Source organism: Emydura macquarii, unplaced genomic scaffold, assembly GCF_026122565.2.
Source record: "Emydura macquarii macquarii isolate MOO-44397 ecotype Brisbane River unplaced genomic scaffold, CSIRO-AGI_Emac_v2 contig_3477, whole genome shotgun sequence".
Lineage (NCBI taxonomy): Eukaryota > Metazoa > Chordata > Testudines > Chelidae > Emydura > Emydura macquarii.
In genome coordinates this window covers 2,471,367-2,491,460 of record NW_027133614.1, presented here as the reverse complement: position 1 = coordinate 2,491,460, position 20,094 = coordinate 2,471,367, and the positions used below count along the sequence as shown (strand labels likewise).

The window sequence follows — 20,094 nt, the reverse complement described above, 5'->3', positions numbered from 1 at the left end:
ATTCAATAGACTTGAATGGGGCTGGCTTGGCTGTGCTCAGATGGACTAATTTAGGACGTTTACTATCCGCAGGCCATGCCCAGAGAATGTCTCAAGCTGGCCTCCAGGATTACAATAGCATATTATCAAAATGTTACAAGGAAGACGGAAAGGCACTGCCGAGATGGCAGCTGCTGCAGGACACAGCTTATTGAGCTAGGTGGGAACTGCTTCTCCTCTCTCTCATCACAGCAGTGTCTGGCTGCACAGAGCTTTGAGGGGGGCCCGGGGTGAAATCTGAAATCACCCACCCTCACCCTGCAGCAGCAGCCCCCGTCCCACAGGGCCGAGGCCCCACTCCCCACCCCAGGTGTTGCATCCTGGCACACAGGGTCCCAGCATCACTCAGGAATTATTTTAATTTACAATCCATAGCAGCTCCAAGACAGCTGTTGGAGTTGATCACTTCTAGCCAGACCCCACTCTCTCGAGGCAATCTCTCTGAAGCTCCCCCCACCTCCTCCTATGTCACCATCTTGCTGCTCAGGTACCTCTGGGGTTGCAGTTGCAGGGCAGACAGCAATCGCCGTCCCGCTGGCGATAGAATTCTTCCTTGCACCTCTCGCAGTGAACACCATCCGTGTTGTCAATGCAGTTGAGGCAACGGTACCCATTTCCTGTTTCTCGGAGCAGGTCCCTGTCAAAGATGCACTGCCTGGACTTCCCATTGCAGTCGCAGACTGAAAGAGCAGAGGAAATGGTCACAGTCAAAGAGAGGGACCCTAGTAGCTCTTACACAGAAAGGATCAGGTTTGGGGGTTAAGTTTTCATGTGCAAACTTAGTGCCGGTAAAGGGTGCTAGACCAAGAGCCCTGGATACCAAAGCCCTCTGTTAGCATGAGCAGAGCATTGTCCCACTAATATGCCCCAACCTTGACCTGAACGGACCACGCTATCTTCCAGTCATTCGTTTCCTTCATTTATGTCAACTAGTGTCAGGCATTCTGGGTTCTTTTGGTGACGTGGACTCTCAGCTCTTGGGAACTGCACTGAGACCGCCATACATTTTCTTAAGAAAGCAAAATCCTGAGGCTTGAGTTGTAGGAGGCTGAATTCTGTTAGTCACTTCTAGAAGTCTGATGTCACCGCAGCATTCATAATATAGGGTGCTGTTGAGTTGGGATTGCAACATATTTAAAAGAAATATTCTCCTCCCAACCCGCCCTTCAGTTTATTGTAGCTGGATTTGAACACCTACAATCAAACACACAGCCAGATAAGGAATAGGTATTTAGGGCAAAGGGAAAATGAATCTAATCTAATGATGAATCTAATCTAATGAATGACTATAATCTAATCTGTAATCTAATCTATCCAGTCTTTAGTGTATGCAATATTTCCACTGTACAAAGGGTGAGTATCACTATTTGCAATGAAATAAGAAAATAAATTGTAGAAATGCATCCATCACAAAACTATCTGCAACATAAAGTAACATGGCCTGTTTGTTCAGTGCTTTATGTGGGGAGAAAACTCAGAAATAAGGAACCAAACCAAAGGGGAAAGAGAAACGAGGGAAAGATGCCGCGCAGAACGCAGCACACTGGACAGATGAACACCAGCCCAGCTGGGCAATTGTCATCAGGCAGCAACGACATCAGTCTATAATTGTCTCCAGCACCTTTTCCCCAGCCCACCAAACAGGAAGAGTGTGGATAAACTGCAGACAGAAATCTGAACTCCTTGGGTTCTTCCAAACTTGCTGAGAATCCAGGGCAGCGTCTGGCAGTTTGTCTGTTTGGTTACTGTCACCGGGGCTCTGGGATGCCCGCAGTGCGACTGGTTCCCAAGGCTGCCCCACCGCTGGGAACAGCTTGCAGACCTACGCCGCTAGCCAGGGCCTGCTGCTGCAGGCAGAGTGTTGTGTGCAATGGGAAACTGGGCTGAGGATGGGGCACAGTCGGCATGCGCATCAGTGTGTGATAGTTAATCGGGACAGGCGCATCCCCTGATAAGGAAAGCTGAGCAGAACGATGTGTTCAGAAATCGTTCCCCATACTCACGTGCACATCGGGAGCGTGAGCCACTGTCAGCCTCAAAACACGCCTGCGATCAAAGATTAGTGGTAGAAGTGCGGGCAGCGGCAGCAGTAGCAGCTTGCCATTAGTCTGCACTGGCAGCCAGCTAGAGCAATCAGGTTCAGACACGACACTGGAATTCTAAACACCTGAAACATCCCCACAAATCGGACAAACCCTGGGTTCGCTAAAGCTGCCAAACCAGCCAGAACTGACGTCACCCTCTCCACCACACAGCAGCACGTGCTGTTTAATCACATCCCCCAGCAGATTGCACTCAGCAGCATCTCGGCCCTGAGCCCAGGGCAGCAGCCAGGACACTGGCGCCTATGCAAGAAAAAGTTCCAAATATCGGGCCCGTCCCCGTAAAAATCGGGACATCTGGTCACCCTAGCTGCCCCTGGGCAAATGCAGGGCAAAGTGAGAAGCACCTTGACAGCAAGACAGCTGGCTGAAGAAGGGAGGACAAGGCAGAGGAACGTGTTTGTTCCCTGAATAGCCCTGCCCTCCTACATGCGGTGTCAAGCTCCAACATGCGGGGGAGGAGGGGTGTCAGACTCACCTCCTCCTTGCTGAAACTCAATCACTGTCTCTCCCTGTGGCAGAGCCCAACTCAATATGCAACAGTACTTGTACCCATGGGGGGGTTGCTGAAAATTGAGCGAGGTAGAGGCTATAGCCAGGGACACACCCTTATCCTCACTCCGGTGCACCCTGCCATCCACTGTAGAGCCGCACACTCATTCACTCTCATCCTTGCACATGCCCATGCTGAGCAACCCTGTAGGCTCACGCGTGTTCTCTCAGTCAGTCTCACACATGCTGTAGAATGATTTCTTGTTTTCCTTTGTTATGTGATTCAGGAAAACAGCTACATTGAGCTGCTGCAGTCAAAGGGAGTTTTGCCTTGAATTTCAGTGGAGCCAGGATTTCCCCCTGAACGTTTTGCTACAGGGGTTGCTGTTCAAAAGGCAACATTTACTACACCTCAGCATTGGAGATAGCAGATACTCCCTGGTTTACGTATCAGATATGGTAATTGTTGGCAAATACTCTATATCATTAATATAATGTTGCAACTAGTTCTCTGGCATTTTCACACAGAAAACCCCTTCAATCAAAGACATCTCCTCAGCCAGGGACAAAGAGCGAAACCCTGTGATGTGCAGAACACCTCCGTCCCTATTGCAGTCTTTGAACAGAGAAAGGTGATATCATTCGAAACGTGTCTATAACTGTATGTGGTTTCACGTGTAATTTTCTGTTTCTCTTCACACTGTTCCTGCCTGCCTAGTTTCTCCATGACTCCTTCAGACTGAGATTCCAGAACGCAGAAAGGTTTCTGACGAAGATCTCGTTCTGTGCGCACTGTCAGACCCACACATACCTGCCACTCCTGCATGTTCCCCACTTGCACATGCAAAGAGGTGGGACTGCCTCCTCTCTGGGCCTGTGAATAACTTGCACTGACTTCCAGTCTTGAACACTCATCGACTCCTAGACACAAAAACCTGCAGGATGGGCTTAGTCAGGCTATAAACCTTTAGTTAGGACATTTGAGCCTCTCTCCTCCACAGCCTGACATAAGTTCCCACCATCACTCTCTGGCTTGCTAGCTCTAAGAAACCCTCACTGCTGCCAACCACCAAGCCATTGGGGAAGCAAATGTGGTAACAACTGGAGTGCCCCTGGGGCCGGTTTTGTTCAACATCTTCATTAATGATCTGGAGGATGGGATAGTTTGCACCCTCAGCAAGTTTGCAAATGACACTAAGCTAGGGGGAGTCGTAAATATCCTGGAAGGTAGGGATAGGGTACAGAGTGACATAGACAAATTGGAGGATTGGACCAAAAGAAATCTGATGAGGTTCAACAAGGACAAGTGCCGGGTCCTCCACTTAGGACGGAAGAATCCCATGCACAGTTACGGACAGGGGACCGACGGGCTAGGCAGCAGTTCTGCAGAAAAGGACCTGGGGGTTACAGTGGATAAGAAGCTGGATATGAGTCAGCAGTGTGCCCTGGTTGCCAAGAAGGCTAATAGCATATTGGGTTGCATTAGTAGGAGCATTGCCAGCAGATGGAGGGAAGTGATTATTCCCCTCTATTCGGCATTGGTGAGGCCGCATTTGGAGTATTGTGTCCAGTTTTGGGCCCCCCACTACAAAAAGGATGTGGACAAGTTGGAGAGAGTCCAGCGGAGGGCAACAAAAATGAATAGGGGGCTGGAGCACAAGAGTTATGAGGAGAGGCTGAGGGACCTAGGCTTGTTTAGTCGGCAAAAGAGAAGAATGAGGGGGGATTTGATAACAGCCTTTAACTATCTGAAAGGGGGTTCCAGGGAGGATGGAGCTAGGCTGTTCTCAAGGGTGGTAGATGACAGAACAAGGAGCAATGGTCTCAAGTTGCAGTGAGGGAGGTCTAGGTTGGATATTAGGAAAAGTTTTTCACTAGGAGGGTGGTAAAGCACTGGAATGGGTTACCTAGGGAGGTAGTGGAATCTCCATCTTTAGGGGTTTTTAAGCTGCGGCTTGACAAAGCCCTGGCTGAGATGATATAGCTGAGGTTAGTCCTGCTTTGAGCAGTGGGTTGGACTAGATGACATCCTGAGGTCCCTTCCAACTCTAAACTTCTATGATTCTATAATAGTGAAACCAGATGAAAGTTCAGCCATGCTTACTGGTGTCTTCAGCCAGGGGCCCTAACTTTTGCTAGCATAGCTGTGTTAGTCAGGATGCCATGAAGTGTGATTTGTGACAGAGAGCTGTGCTGGCAAGAGCCCCTAGGGTAGATGTCATTAGATTGGTAAAACTGTACTTTTGCTGGTACAGCTTATTTTGCTCAGGAAGCTGAAATAAGCTCTGCTAGAAAAGCACAGTTTTGCCAGTATAAGCTGCATCCACACTAGGAGTGCTTTGCTGGTATAATATATCAATATCGTTATATCAACAAAGCCTTCACAATGTAGACCCAGTTTTCTTCTAAGGAACGGCTCTTCAGAGATTGGATTGTCTAAATATCTTACCTGGGATGCTGCTTGGGAAGCAAGGTCTGAAGGAGCTCTCCCCGACAGCTAGTGATGAGCAGCGGGGAAAAGACTTCAGGACTGGACTGTATTACAGGAACACAGTTACTCTGCCTCGAATCCAGCAGAGAGAGAGAGAGCTATGTGATCAATATTGGCCGGTGTTGAGCTACAAATCAATGTAGTATTGAATGCAGGATTAATGAAATGCTGTTATCCTTACTGTATGAGTAAAGGGCAGCAGAGCTGAATTTAGCCTGTTCTGATTGAGGGGGTCACCCTGAACTGAACTCGCTGAGCAGCTGGTTTGGATGCCAGAGGAGAGCGAGATGGGGTTGGGACAGGTGTGCCTGCCGGGAGGCATGGGCTCTGCCCAAGAGTCCCAGGCAACATTTAACCTCCACTGTTGAAAGATAGAGCTGAATAGTCTTTTGTTTTGGTAAGTGATCACTAGAGCTGAAATCACCAATTATCAGGTTTATGTGCTGCTGTGGGCCAGCACCTCTGCAGAAGAGATTGCCCAACCTGCACAGCAGTGGGGGTCCCCCGCCCCCGAGAGCTGAAATCACTGGGAGCTGGATGGAAACTCAAGAAGACCAACTCGCAGAGGTCACAGTAGAGAGGCAGGCAACGGCAGAAGGTGATGGCGCCGGGCCATCGGCAACACAGCAGATCATGGTGCGGTGGAGCAAACGGTGGCACGACGAATGACAGCAGCGGAGTGAATGATGGCGCAGCAGCAGCGATGCAGAATGAATGGCAGCAACTATGAGCCAGTTGCAGCAGCAGCAGCTGCAAAGGCACTGATCAAGGTTTCTCCCCCCACGCACACATGATCACATCTCTGAACTCTGGGTCTTCGCTGACCACGGACAGCGGCTGTCAGTGGAGTGGGGTGGAGGGAGAGGGGAGTGGCGTGTTACATTTGTTCCTTGGACTTGCGCACCACCAGGTGAGAAGCAGAGGCAAATGACACTGCCCAATATTCTCTGGGGCGGGAGTTTTGCTCATGGTCAGATATGTTCGAATCATGGTTGTGGTGTTCCCCCAAATTAATGCCAAGTTCCTTTCCCCTTTGTATTAAAAAGTTTTCTCTGCTATTCCCAGACTCAGTGCTTGTTAGAGGGGAAGTATTGCCTTTTGGAGGTGCTCAGGGGTGGTGCTTCATTTTCCCAGATTACTGGGCAGGGGCTCGAGCTAGTTCTGTGTTGCATTGTTAAGAGGGACCCCCTGGATATTGAAACCAGCCCTTATTGCTGCCAACTCCACTGTGCAGAAGGGTTACAACTGAATGGAATTACATTATTCTTTTCAAGGCGCCAGGATTGCTTTCGCATACCCGGCACACCCAGGCATGTCTGGACATAAATCACTTTTCAGTACCACAGTGTTTAAAAGAGAAAATCATATGCAGGGCCAAAGTCTCCTTGAGGAAGCAGTTGAAAGGACAAAGCCGGAGGGTTCCTTAGCAGCTGCAGGCGACATTTGGTCAGTGGAAGGAGGAAGAAGTGGTCAAGAGAACAGACAGGGGCTTAGTACAGAGAGACAGGAAGAAAGAAGCGCATTTAGCCAAAGTATAGAGCATGGGGAGGATGTGGGGACTGGGATACAGACTGCTCTGTGTCACTGGCTCAAAATCATCCCCATCCATAAACTGTTTGGAAATTGTAACGTCTCAGCTTCTTCATACAAGTGTCAACATTAGAAGAACCCGCTCATCACTGACCGCCTTGTATCAGAGGCACCAAGGAGTGAATGGGCCACCGGGGTGCGCTACCCTTGTAGAGGTTGTCCCAGCCAGGGAAGTTTGCCCTGCTGAACCTCATCTAGATTGTGAATGTGGGTTTCCCACTGTTAATCCAGCATCTTCTACCAGCACTAACCTCACTTCACAAATGGAGAGAAAATGCAGAAGGGCAAAGGCAAAGGGAGACACTGGAAAGATAAACCAGGGGAAGTCTCATAAGATGAACAAGAGAGGGAGACAGAGAGAAGTTTGGGAACAGAAAGAAGAAGTCGTCTCTTGCTCAGGAGAGACGCTGACCAGGGCAATTCAAGGGCGAGCAGAAATCTGGCGAGCAGAGTGAGGACAGCAATGCATGGTAGTCATTTTCCACTTACTTGAGGACCAGCATCTGCCTCGAGCACGGCTCCGTGCTGCAGAAGGGGCGAAGGGGGTAGCCCCTGACCTCCCTCTCTGGGCTGCTGAGTGCTGCTGGCCGTGTTCACTCCCCATCCACACCTGCTGGTTGCACTTGCCAGCACGAGGAACTCAGTTATGTCCCGGGGTGAGTAGCATGTAAGGAAAAGGCTCCCAGGAACCCTCTTCCTCTCCAGCATGCCGGGGGAGGGGGAAGAGGGGAAGCAGACCTAACACTCCCCCCAGCATTGTAGCGCTCAGATTTTTAACTAGGAATTAGAACCATCGCTCCCTTCCATTAAAAATGGGGTTCACATTTGTGACCCACAGTGCTGGGGGGCTAGCCCTTTACTCCCACCACCTAGGCATACAATGCCCAGACTCCCCACGTAGCACAGACAGACATCCTCACCCATGCACCATTAATGTGCCTGGCAGACAAACATGTTCACATGCATCAGCCAGGATTGCTAACATGATGAATATGCCAACCAATGGCAGGAAGCAGTAACCAAGATAGGTCCACTCCAGTAACACCGTTCTTTACTTGCAACCCTACCATGGGGAGACAGGACATCTGGCACTGACCACTTAGCCAAATTTTTCTCAAAAGGTTTCCATTCTCATTTGAAATTCGACTCCCCATGCGGTTTCACTGGGGCCAGCTTAATGCTGTCTGATCACATGCACACAGCTTCCAATATGTTTTTGCATATCCCAGAAGTCTGGCCAGGTTGTTAAACTGGTGTCAGCACATCCTACAGGGGATAACAGCCCAGCTCATTTTCACATCTTGCCTTTGCATGGAGGCTACATCTCTAGTCTTGACCCTGGGCAACAGATTGGGTTAATGCATCATTAACCTGACGTGATGCCACATATTGGACTGACTGTGTGTTTGTTCCTATCCTTGGGCTTTTTCCCCAGGAGCCTCTGTGCGTGAGAGCTAAGTAGATTAAGCTTTTTTAAAAAAAAGGTGAACTGTTTGAGTCGATAATGGGATGCTGTGTTTGAGGGCTGGGGGAAGCAGGGGATTTACAATAGAAAGGCTCTTTCTTATCTGGTGCTGAGAGGCCCTACCTTGGGAAAACTGAATTATCCAACTGTTCGGAGGTGAGGCCTGCAGACAGAACAGCTGGGATTCTTTACTGCTGCACCAGGATGCAGGTGATCCAGAGCATGTACTCAGCAAAACCTCACTTTCAAAGCAGACAGAGGGAGAAACTCGCACCAGCTGTTCTGATAATGACTCCTGCTTCTGAAGGATGGGAGCAGGACACAGGCAGGCTGCGGGCTCCATACCATTGCTGTAGTCTTTAATTCATGCATAAATAAGTGTATGTCTATACTAGAAACACTATACTGGCACAGTGAAGTTCTTCCACTGCTGTAGTAAATCCATCTCTCTAAGAAGCAGTAGCTAGGTCACAGAAGAATTTTGCCATTGACCTTGCAGTGTCTATGCTGGAGCTTAGCTCAGCTTAATTACAATGCACAGGGCATGACATTTTTTACAGCCCTGAGCGATGTAGTTAAGCCGACCTAATTCTGTACTGTAAGATGAAAATAGGGCTAGTCCTGAATTTGTGCAACTCACATTTCAGCTCTAGTGAGTAATGAGTCTAGTAACATTACAGACCAAACCAGTATGCAAAAGGTCTTTTCAGCACTGGGAACCAACACATTTCAATGCAATAAAGCTTTTATGACAACCAAAACCTCTCCCCTTTCCAGGTAACATCTCGTGGAGATGGCTGAATCCAAAGCCAATCTTCTTTTCCTGTTTGATTATTCCAGGAGATGAATAAAACCAGCAGACGGTCAGTTCAGTGCAGCTAGTATTCATCACTGGACTGCCATCTCCATAACAGACTGCAACGCTAGGTGAATGACTGCAGCCCATAAAGTTTTGTGTCTTCAGACATGCGCAGAGAGCACTGAAAATCTGCCACCGCATGGAATGCCTCCTCATCGCCACCGAGTTTATAGGCTCTCTGGAGCAGGGAGCCCAAGCTGGGTCCAGAAATGGAGAAAGAAGCTCCTTTCTCCCCTGGAGTCTCAGCCGTGGTGTTCGCTCAACAGGGAGGGGAGAGCAGCACATCTCGCTTTCCTCCATGCACTGGCCATGTCTTGCATCAGTCAGCAGCCGCTTCACCAATCTGCCTCTGGCCACAAGGAGTTGGAGTAGTTGCTTGGCAGTACTATTTATTTCATTGTACCGAGCTAAACAAATAACTCATATCACTGCCCTGCACCTCGGCTGTAGGCACTGGTACGCTGAGAGAGACTGGTGACTTATTGAATCACTGACCACTTTGAGAGCGGGTGTGAACGCACCCTTCAATTAGCATGACTGTCAGGATAAGTGCCTCAGAAGCCGAGCCCAAGGTAGCTGGCACGGGCCAGTCACGGGTATCTGATTGCAATGTAGACGTATCCTGAGAGGACGGAGGGCTCGGGGGAGGGGGGACGTGTGCATGTAAAAAAGACATGCTGCAGACAGAGAGGCTGAGAGGAGGAAGAAAGCCAAGCAGGAGCCTGCAGGCAGAGCGTGACTCAGGAAAAAGCTTGAGAGCTTTTGGGTCAGGTCCTGGCTAAAAAGAGTATTGGGGCTGTAAGCTAGGAAACGGCTCCATTTGTTCTTGGTTCCTCCTGCGTTCGGAGAAGCAGAGCTTTCTACAGTCCTTGTCAATGAACAAAACTGCATCAAAGAAAATACCAGACTTCATCAATTTCTACCTCCCAATGGAACATCCCTATGGCCCCAAACTTCGACTAGCTGCTTGGGTTGAAAAGGAACAACAGTGTGGAGTGAGTTCAACAGGTTGCTTCATACCTGCGTCAGTTAGGGTTTCTGCAGTACATGCACGCTGGCTCTCCAGGGCTCTGAACAATCAGGCTGCGATTCCCACATCAAATGTATTTAGTAGCCGTGGTTCGTGGGAGAAGCAGAGGAGTGGACGCAAGATATTGCAAGACGATGCCTCTTATGACCTGACCCTGCTTTCGCTATGCCCATCGCAGTGTTTGGAGCTGGACAACTACAGAAGGACGGAGCTGGGAAGATGTGGCAGAGATGCTGGCTGTGTCCGGCTTCCAAGCTGCCTACACAGCGCTCGGTTGGGCCAGTGAACCGAGCTTCCCAGGCCTCTGCAGGGCAAAGGCTTGAGTGGGAGCTCTCTAGGCCAGTCTGAAAAGCTCATTATGGCAGTCTGAGCTCTGGGAACTTGGCACGGCATTGACAGGAACAATTTCCCACATCCCAGTGGAGCGCACAGAGGAATCCCTGTTAGACGGAACAGAGCGGGATGGGTGTGGCTGTCTGAGAGCCCCAAATACCGATTCCCTTTTCATGCGCCAATGGAAGCACTAGGGAAGGGCCTGTGGCATGTACCAAATGCACAGCGCTCTGTATCTCTCAGGATCCCAGCCCAGCCTGCACCTGCCAACTCCTGCCACTCCATCATAGAAAGCTGAACCTGTAGGCTCAACCCTTACCAGCTCGCACCCCAATCCAGCCCATTCCTCCAGCCCCAGAAACACACACACGCACCGGGATCAAACACTCAGGCTCCCTTCCGGCTGCCCAACCCTCCGTCACCTACTAATAATGAGAACACCTCCAATCCATTTGTCAAACTCTCCCCACTTGAAGGAGATAAAAGCTGCTAAGCCCCACACATCTGACTTCACTCAGGGTCCTGAAACATCCAAGGGTGTTTCTTGTACCAGAAATACTTGAGAACCAACCTTTAGCACACACAAAGCAAAGGTAGTCGAGATCTCCCTCGTTGGCACCAGCACCAGCAGGATAAGGGCAAACGTCACTGCCTAGAAACCCACAGCCAACCAAAAAAGATACGCATGCCACAAAGCTCACACCATCACATATGATGGCACATGAGAAAAAATTGTGCCATGCTAGTGCACAGCATTATATGCCCAAATCATTACAACAGTGTCATGCAGAGAAGCACACATCCAATCATTGAATGACACACTGCAATACCCAGAAATATATAGCAGGTCATAAACCCTGCTAACATCACAACCTACATAGCGATTACAACAAGTTTTGCTGAGTAATTTGAAAAATCAATATCCAATCCTATGTAACTAAATGAGATTTAATATTTAGCTCATTTGACTTAATAGTTAAGCTGTAAACAAAGGGTTGTATTAATTGCATGGATGTGGGTGATTGGTGAGTAGTGCAGGAGAGAGTACCAACATTAAACTTGAGTACTTTGGATTAACTGGTTCAGGAAATTTCCTGAAGATTAATTATGTTCAATAAGAGCCTGTCAATAATTTGCTATTGATTTGATCGTCACTTTATACCAAGTGAAATAAGAGGTTCAAAGTCCATGTAAACTGAACGTCTGACTATACTGATTCATTTACTGCAGGGGAAGAGAAACTATTCTGGTTTATTCAGAGATTTCATTTCAGATATAGTTATGTTTGCTATAATAATCTGATTAGTGCTGCACCTTAAATGAATTAGATCTGTTTTTGCAAAACAGGCTTGTTTTCAGTACTTCTTCCTTTACTGTTTCCATCATCTGTAGGTGCATTTACATTAAAATTAATTAAAAATATAGGCCCTGCTTCCAATCCAATAATAATTAAAATGCATACATAGTATTACATTCTAACACATACACATTTAGGCAAATATGAAATATACACAGCAGCACACCTTTATCGATGTAGTCAGAGATGCCTCCAGCAAACTGACAACGTTAAGCAAATATCTATAAACAAACGTAGTGGCATGTCCTTACATACAACACCCCCCTCCCCCAACATTGCCTCACGCATGACCCTGTCACACCATTGCCTGTGATACATAGTAAGAGCAATACGTCCATAAGCTCAGACCAACTTGCACAGTCTATGAAGACCCTGTTAGTGTCAATACGCACTCTGCAAATGTAACGCAATTTAGCAAAACATACTATACATGCATGGTGTCACACTTTCATACAGCCACACACACAAAGAGTTGCACTGTCACAGTACCGGTTGCAATCTCACACACACACACACACACACACCACGCAATGTATCTTGCAACATATAAAAACACTAGTTATGTAGTGTCACAACAGATAACTGTATACATGCTCACATGCAGGCTGGAAACACTGTGAGGTGTGTGCAGACATGGTCTAACACTTTGAAAAGCAAATCTCCAAGAGAGCTGAATGTCATAAGTGTAACTAAAACAGAAAAGCATTCTTCTTACAGTTCTTGCATTGGCTTCACAGCAAACACTTTTGACTACTAATGGTGCTGAATAAACAGAATACAATATACAGCGTAATGTAATTAACATGTTCAAACCCAAATCCCTCTCAAATAGAGAATCTTTAAAGAAAGAAATAGAGTAATTACACACCAGCAAGTTATTTAAAGGGGGTCCTAGAATAATCTGGGCTACAAATGGTCCTGATGAACCAATGCAGTATCCGTGTGATATTTCAGTGCTGAGGAAATCCAGCTTGTAGTGTCTAATGTTTGTTCCCATTCAGAATGTTACCCCTCCCATCCACAAGCACCCCTGAAAATCCCCAAGAGGAGGGAGTGAGATCTCATAGCTTAATGCTGTCTCATCCAGGGGGCTCTATAGCAGTTAAGGTCATTTGGAGTCCCCTTCACAAGTGCAGAATTGAAAAAAAGTTGCAAGTGGAATCAGTAAGTTTCCTGAACTAAAGCAGGAAGATTTAATCAGGTAAGCCTCACCTTCCCTTCTGTTGGTACCAATGGCTGCAGGCAGGAAGAGACACACACAGAGGAAGCTGAGAGTTAGCAGCCAGTGCAGAGTCATTTCGGAGGATCCAGCGCTGTTTCTGACATAAACACACTATGCACCAGATCAAAGCTTGGGAGGCCTGCAGGAAGCTTGCAGCGGACTTTCCAGTGTGCTTTGCTTTCTCTTCTCCGGTGGCTTTATCAGCTCCTCTACCTGAGTCACTCCAGACAGGAAGAAAGCGTGTGCCTCAGTCTGACTCACCTTGTGAATAAGTAGAGCCCAGCCCATGTGAAGCAGACACACACAAACCCCAGATCTCCTTACCAGCTCTCTCGGGGCTGTCCTGCACCAGCCAAAGCAACGGCACACACCCAGACAGGGTGGAGGCTTGGAGGAAGAGAAAGATACATCAGCAGCATGATCCTATTCCCAGCAATGTCCCATCAGTTTAATCTAGTAATGAGTTTGCTCTCCTCAGCAGAAGCCCCTCAAAAGTAAATAAAAGCTGCTGCAGGTGCTGTGAATCCTTCATTGTACCCAAACCTGCTGCAGAAATCAGCAATCCCAGTCACTATCCCTTCTTGAGAGTGCTTTTCATGAACTGATTACCACCACCTGTATCACAGCTGCGTCTAGAAGCCACAGTCAAGATCAGGGTCCCATGGTGCAAAGTGCTGTACGGATGCATTGTGAGAGACGGTCCCTGTCCCAAAGAGCTTGCAATCTAATAGACAAAACAGACAAAGGAGGGGAGGGGAAGGAAAGGCATGGAGAGGTGAAGTGACTTGCTCCAGTTCACACAGCGGGTCAGAATCAGGATTAAAACCCAGGTCTGGTGCTGTGCACTACATCATATGCCTCCTGATTACTGTCACAGGGTCTCTGTTGGGTATAACTACACCCAGATGCTCTGGTGAACTGCCCAAGAGCACGACCAGCTCAGGGAGAAGTAGTTAAGGAGCACTACAAGCTTGGCCTTGAACCCCAGCTTTCTGGTTATTCTGCTCCATGGGGACTGAACCCATGGTTTGAAATCCTACCCACTCCAGTCAATGCTCCCCCATTTATTGCTGTTCTGCTAGCTTCAGGGCCAGCGCCAAGGCCAAGCCCAATCTCTAACTCAGGTAATTAATGTTTAGGTTCCAATCTGGATCTCAAACTGCCCAACAGCCTCCTAAGGATTTAATTCCTGGTGCTGCCTCCAACAGCTGTACATGCCATGGTTCCTCATCAGGAGCCGCATTTTGGGAACTCAATGGAGTGCAACCAGCATGATTCCCCTGAACTGCTGGGATTCCCCTTGGCCAACTTTACTGACTCTGCTGATTGCTTTTAAGTGATCTTTTACTAGCACTTCCTTCTCTTTTAATTTAATGCAATAGAGCTTAGCATAGCTCGTGACAAACAATAAACCCAACCTGACAACTTGCTGATGGCATGTCAATTTCTGCTACCCATGATTACCTTATCTGATGCGTTTTAAAAGGTGAGGTGTAAATATTCCTAATGTGGTAAGTAACAGAGGGCTCTTGCTGAACTACCTTGTGGGTTGGTCACTCATTTGATAAAGTACATTTAATAAAGATTCCTCATGTGCTGCAAAAGATGCTATTTCCTCCAGGTCTTCCTCCACTGGTCTACACAGGAAGCATTACACCATCCACCTGCCAAAACAGATCTGATCACTGCAGTCTGTTTTCTACTCTATTGCCCCACATATCTATAAACACCCCCATCAACAGGGCTTCCACCACTTCCCCAGAGAGAACGGAGCTCGTTGTCAGGAAGTTTTTCCTGATATTTAACCAACATTTTTCCTTACTCAATTTCCATCATATTGCTCCTCCCTTTCCCCTTTCACACCACTCTAACCAATTCCTCTCCTTCCTTGGGGTTTACATCCTTCAAACACTAGCTGGATACATCCCTCCCTCTGACTCATCATTCATACATACATATTTACTTCATCTTTACTCATCAGTCATTCCCCACCAGAGCCAAGTCATGATGTCTGGTACTATAGCATTTAATGTGTACAAGACCCTAACCAAAAGATACCTTTTAAAGCCTTATTTTCCAGATAACCCATTTCACCTGGACCTTAAAGAAAAGAGCACTTCCAGCCTCCACAGAAGTGAAATTATAGGTGATGTTCTGTTTATATAGACCCTTTAGTACAATAGCACTGTTTGGAAAGGATCTTAAAAAAACACATGGGGAAGGGCCCAACTTCCACTTTGTTACTAGTTGAGGAACTGTAAAATGAAAGCAAAATCTACAGTCCTGTGAAAGAGACAATCACAAAGCAGCTTTCTGATGAAATAAAATGACTCTGTTGGGGAACCTTGATTTTCATCCATCATTTTAATCTGCAATATACAAAAGATCCTTTCAAGGGCATATATGCTACACCCCCGACATATTCTTTAAAATGAGCTAAGAGGACCATGATCTCGGTTGAAAGGCGTGTGGCAGAGGGGAGATACCTGGTGGTTATGCTCCTGGGGACTAGGTAAATAAACCATGCCGGTAAAATCGTGACACAAGCAGACAACTTGGACGTGGGGCTGCTGCTTTGATGTGTTTTGGTGGGGAGAGGCAAACAGACTAAAGATTCTGCCTCATGGAATTTCCTTCTGTTCGCTGCAATGATGGCAGCAGTGGCCATGTGGAAAGCTCTAAGGCAGCAGTGTGGAAAGGCGTCTTAAAGATACATGTAATAAATAAATGGTTTGAGGATGAGAAGAGGGCCCAGGAGTTAGGGTGCAAGCCTGGGATATGGCAGAGCCGGGTTCAGGTCTCTGCCCTGCCACAGACTTCCTGTGTGACCTTGTGCCTCAGTCCGCCATCTGTACAATGGGGATAACAGCACTGCCCTGCTTCCCAGGGGTGTTGTGAAGATAAAGACTTGAAGACTATTAGGTGCTCGGATATCACAGAGATGGGGGGGGCTGTAGATATATCTCAGACACATAGGATACCCGGGACCTTGCCCACTGTTCTAACCACTGTTCTATCCACCTTGCCCAGAATGTCCTGACCTGATTTGACCCCCCTTTCCTCAACCCACTCCTTCAAGTCCCTCCTTCAACTCACTACACAGCCCAGCTGTGCTTGCTCTACCAAAATATGGCCCTTCTGGAGCATTTTGGCATAAGGTGGCCTGACAGCTATTCTTCCAGAGACGGCATCTCCCTTCCCCATTGTTTTCTATCGATTCCCAGAATGTAGCAAGAGCCCCTCGCCTGATTTTCCATGTTCATTTTTCCCATTAGAACGTTACGATTTTCACAGGTTTCCTCCCCATCTACTTTATTTTTTTAATCACTGAGTCATTCCAAACGACCTGCCCTCCTGCAGGGTTTATACAAGCATTTAGTGAAGCGAACTTATGCTTCTAGGCTGCTGCTATCTTCTAGTCGCTCTCAAAGAAGAGTTACCTTTTCTGAGCCGGTAAATCGGAACAAGGGAGTCATTTCACTACCCAAGGCCTAGGGAATGGGATTTTTGACATCAAGCTCTCTTCTCTTGTACCCTGCCCCTTACTCTCTGGATCTGAGTGATACCCATCTCTTACTGCAGAGGGATTCATTCAATCCATTGTCAAAAGAAGTGTAGAAGTCATACAGCTAGCAGGCTCTGTGCTTTGTGAGAGAAGTTCCCACCAACTGATCAGAGCGGCTGTAAAGTCTGGGCTAATGATTTTACTGTTCTGTATTAAAATAGTTTCTCTCCAATGCAAAAAGCCTACCAGGTTTTCCATCACTGGATTAACATCTAACTGCCATCCAGGAAAAATATTCTCAAAGAGTATAGATTCTAGATTAATAGGTTGAAAAAGTAAATTTAGGACTAATTAAAAGAGCATAAGTGACAGTCCTCGTAACTGCTGTCCAATGGTTATCGACAGAACAGGTACTGTGCAGTTCGCAGCAGTACAAGATTCCCCACATTGCCCCCCATTGGATAGACCTTGACCCTTGATCCTGTTCTATGGGGAAAATGTCTTTAAGTGAGCCGGTAACTCAGGCTCTTTGACAAGAACTAAATTTGCCTCTATCATGTTCTGGCTCTCTTTGACTCACTGCATGTAGATTTGCCAATCATAAGTTTCCATTCTACTTCTGTGCAGGAACTAGGAAGTAAACCTAGTGTCAATAGTTTAAAACAGATGTACAGCACATCCGGATAACAAAAAAATTCCAAAAAGAAGTTGGTTTACATACATGAGGCAGTATGACCTGGTGGGTAGAGCACTGGACTGGGACTCAGGAGAACTGGGTTCCATTCCCAGCTCTGACACTGGTTTGCTGGGTGACTTCAGGCAAGTCATTTCTGCGCCTTGTGCCTCAGTTTCCCCATCTGTGAAATGGGGACAGTGATACTGAACTCCTTACTTTGACACCTATGGATAAAAAGCATTATGAGAGCTGAGTGGTGTTGTTGCACACTGAGATTTCAAGGAGTAGTTAAGAACAGTGTGAACGGCTTTTTCTTATACATCCTGAAAAATCTCTCTCCTGCATCCTTTAAGAGATTATTGTCCTGACACCACATATCACACTGTGGAGGCAGTTAAAGGGAATGAAAAGTTCTACCCTTATAGGAGCATCCTGTTACATACGCTAGCGGGCTCCCATGTGTGCCGGTTTTTAGAAAGGGATACCTGAGGTAAAATATGGACACTGAAGTGGCTCATTTAATATCTGAAGGTTTCAAGTTGGGGCCCTAGAACCAAAACTCTGACCCCAAACACACACAAAAGTGGATGCAAGTTTTAGCTGTGGGTGTAGTTAGTGTTAGCCACTGGAGCAAACTAGTAAAGGAAGTGGTGGCTTCTCCATCTCTTCAAATCACAACTAACTCTCTTTCCAGAAGAGATGCTTTAGCCTAAGACAGGTTATTGGGTTCAACACAGGTGTAACTGGAGGAAATTCTCTGGCCTGTGTTATGCAGGAGATCAGACTAGATGATCTAATGGTCCCTTTCGGATCATAAAAGTCTATGAAATGGGGCTGTAGAGCTACACCTTTTGCTCAGGCCCATTATTAAGGTTCATCTAATTCATTGTCTACCACAACATGCCAACACCAGCTCCCATCATGAGTTCCTTTATGCCTTTTTTCCCTTTAACCGGTCTCCGTGATTCGTTCAGATCAGTGGTTTACCAATTCTGCTGTTGCAGACTTCCCTGGTGTGTACAGCATGGGCATTTTGAACCGTAGACTGCATAGGCACCGTCAGATCAGATAACTGCCCGGTCTGGGAGCCCATCCCAAAACAGGCTGCAGGAGGAGACAGGCTAGACTAGAAGAGAAGTTCTCTGTTCCAGAGAAGCAACAAGGCACGAGAGATGAGGAGGAAGCCAGAGAAAGGGCATGAGAAAGTGAATGAGAAGTCCAGGAAACAAAGAAGGGAAAGAGATGGGGTGCAAATAATACTGTCATCCGGGTGTGCACATACCGTCATTCCTGTGGCTGGGCCTGATGCATGTTGACAGACATCTACATCTGAAGAACAGGCACTATCTCTAGTTAGGTTTCCCCTGCCCTCTTCATGGAGGGAACAATTATATAAAACACACATAGAGTCTGCTAGCCATTTGATATTCATTTTTAAAAAAGGTCTTTGCAATGAGAGTAAAAGGCCAGACAGAAGAGACCACCGGATCAGCTAGTCTGATCCCCTGTATATCACAGGCCACCAACACCACCCACCAACCCAACCACCAGAATTAGACCAAAGTATTATAGCCCTCAAGAGAATGAACTATTGTGTGCTACAAGCAGAGAACGGGTGAGACCGAGGTGCCCCTATGCCAGAGTTCCCTGCAGGGGCAGGGAATTGACTAAGTGAGATAAACCCAGAAGATCCTGGCAGTTCATCCTTTGAGGAAAAATCCATCTACTGTCTCGGCCATCTCAATATTATACAGCAATATAATTCCTCATGCTGCTGCCACGACACAACTTTCCTAAGGGAAAGGAGGGAATGAAAAACTACAGTTATCTGTGTGATAGACGTGGAGCTGGACTGCAATAATTTGTGAATGCTAGAGGGAGAACCTACAGGAACCAAACAATTCACAGGGGGGCTTGTGTCCTGCTTGTGACTAAGATCAAAGGACGAGTCTGGCACATCAGGTATTGCAAACCGCCACCACAGCATCTTCTGCCAAGGGAGCAAGCTGACTGCGTGACTAGGCTTATGAACAGAAGATCACAGCCAAGCCTGACTGCAAAACACTGGAAGGACTCTGGGTGAGCAACGGTCGAAGACACAAAAGCATCTAATTAAATCAGTTTAGGTTCTAGAATGCATGTAACGATTTTATTTTCTCTGCATCCTTCCGTTTCCAATACTACTTCTTGCTCTTTCTAGACATTCTCTATACTTCGCTAAACAAACATCCTTGTTTAAACATAAGTGCCGTACGTTTAACAGAGCCATGATCTAAGTGTGACTGGGATGCATTGTTTCTTCGGGAGCAGCAAATCTGCAAATATGGCAGGTGTCCAGTGCAGCAAGGGCTGGACTTTCCTGGGAGGGGCTCAGGGGCCAGAGAGTGCCTAGTGCAAAGGGGTCGGTTCTGGGGCTGGTTTTGTTCAACATCTTCATTAATGATCTGGAGGATGGGGTAGATTGCACCCTCAGCAAGTTTGCAGATGACACTAAGCTAGGAGGAGTGGTAGATACCCTGGAAGGTACTGATAGGATACAGAGGGACCTAGACAAAGAAATCTGAGGCGGTTCAACAAGGACAAGTGCAGAGTCCTCCACTTAGGATGGAAGAATCCCATGCACAGCTACAGACTGGGGACTGATGGGCTAGGCAGCAGTTCTGCAGAAAAGGACCTGGGGGTAACAGTGGATAAGAAGCTGGATATGAGTCAGCAGCGTGCTCTTGTTGCCAAGAAGGCTAATAGCATATTGGGCTGCATTAGTAGGAGCATTGCCAGCAGATCAAGAGAAGTGATTGTTCCCCTATATTCGGCATTGGTGAGGCCACATTTGGAGTATTGTGTCCAGTTTTGGGCCCCCCCATTACAGAAAGGATGTGGACAAATTGGAGAGAGTCCAGCGGAGGGCAACAAAAATGATTAGGGGGCTGGAG

General features: G+C 47.3%; 1 protein-coding gene across 5 annotated transcripts in view; it reads right to left on the bottom strand.

Annotated features, from left to right (window-relative positions):
* Positions 1-13,434, bottom strand: part of LAMC2 (laminin subunit gamma 2) — a 37,084-nt gene extending 23,650 nt beyond the window's left edge. For 2 of the 5 annotated variants that reach the window (XM_067535134.1, XM_067535137.1), the window contains exons 1-3: positions 13,305-13,434; positions 12,971-13,193; positions 531-719 (exon numbers count right to left, since the gene is read on the bottom strand). In XM_067535134.1, the coding sequence (XP_067391235.1) occupies positions 531-719; positions 12,971-13,055 (274 nt within the window). In that variant the 5' untranslated portion in view covers positions 13,056-13,193; positions 13,305-13,434. Of the gene's footprint in view, positions 1-530; positions 720-12,970; positions 13,233-13,304 lie in introns of all 5 variants that reach the window. The other 3 variants (XM_067535136.1, XM_067535135.1, XM_067535138.1) reach the window with 3 other exon arrangements.
* Positions 13,435-20,094: the final 6,660 nt, after the last annotated feature.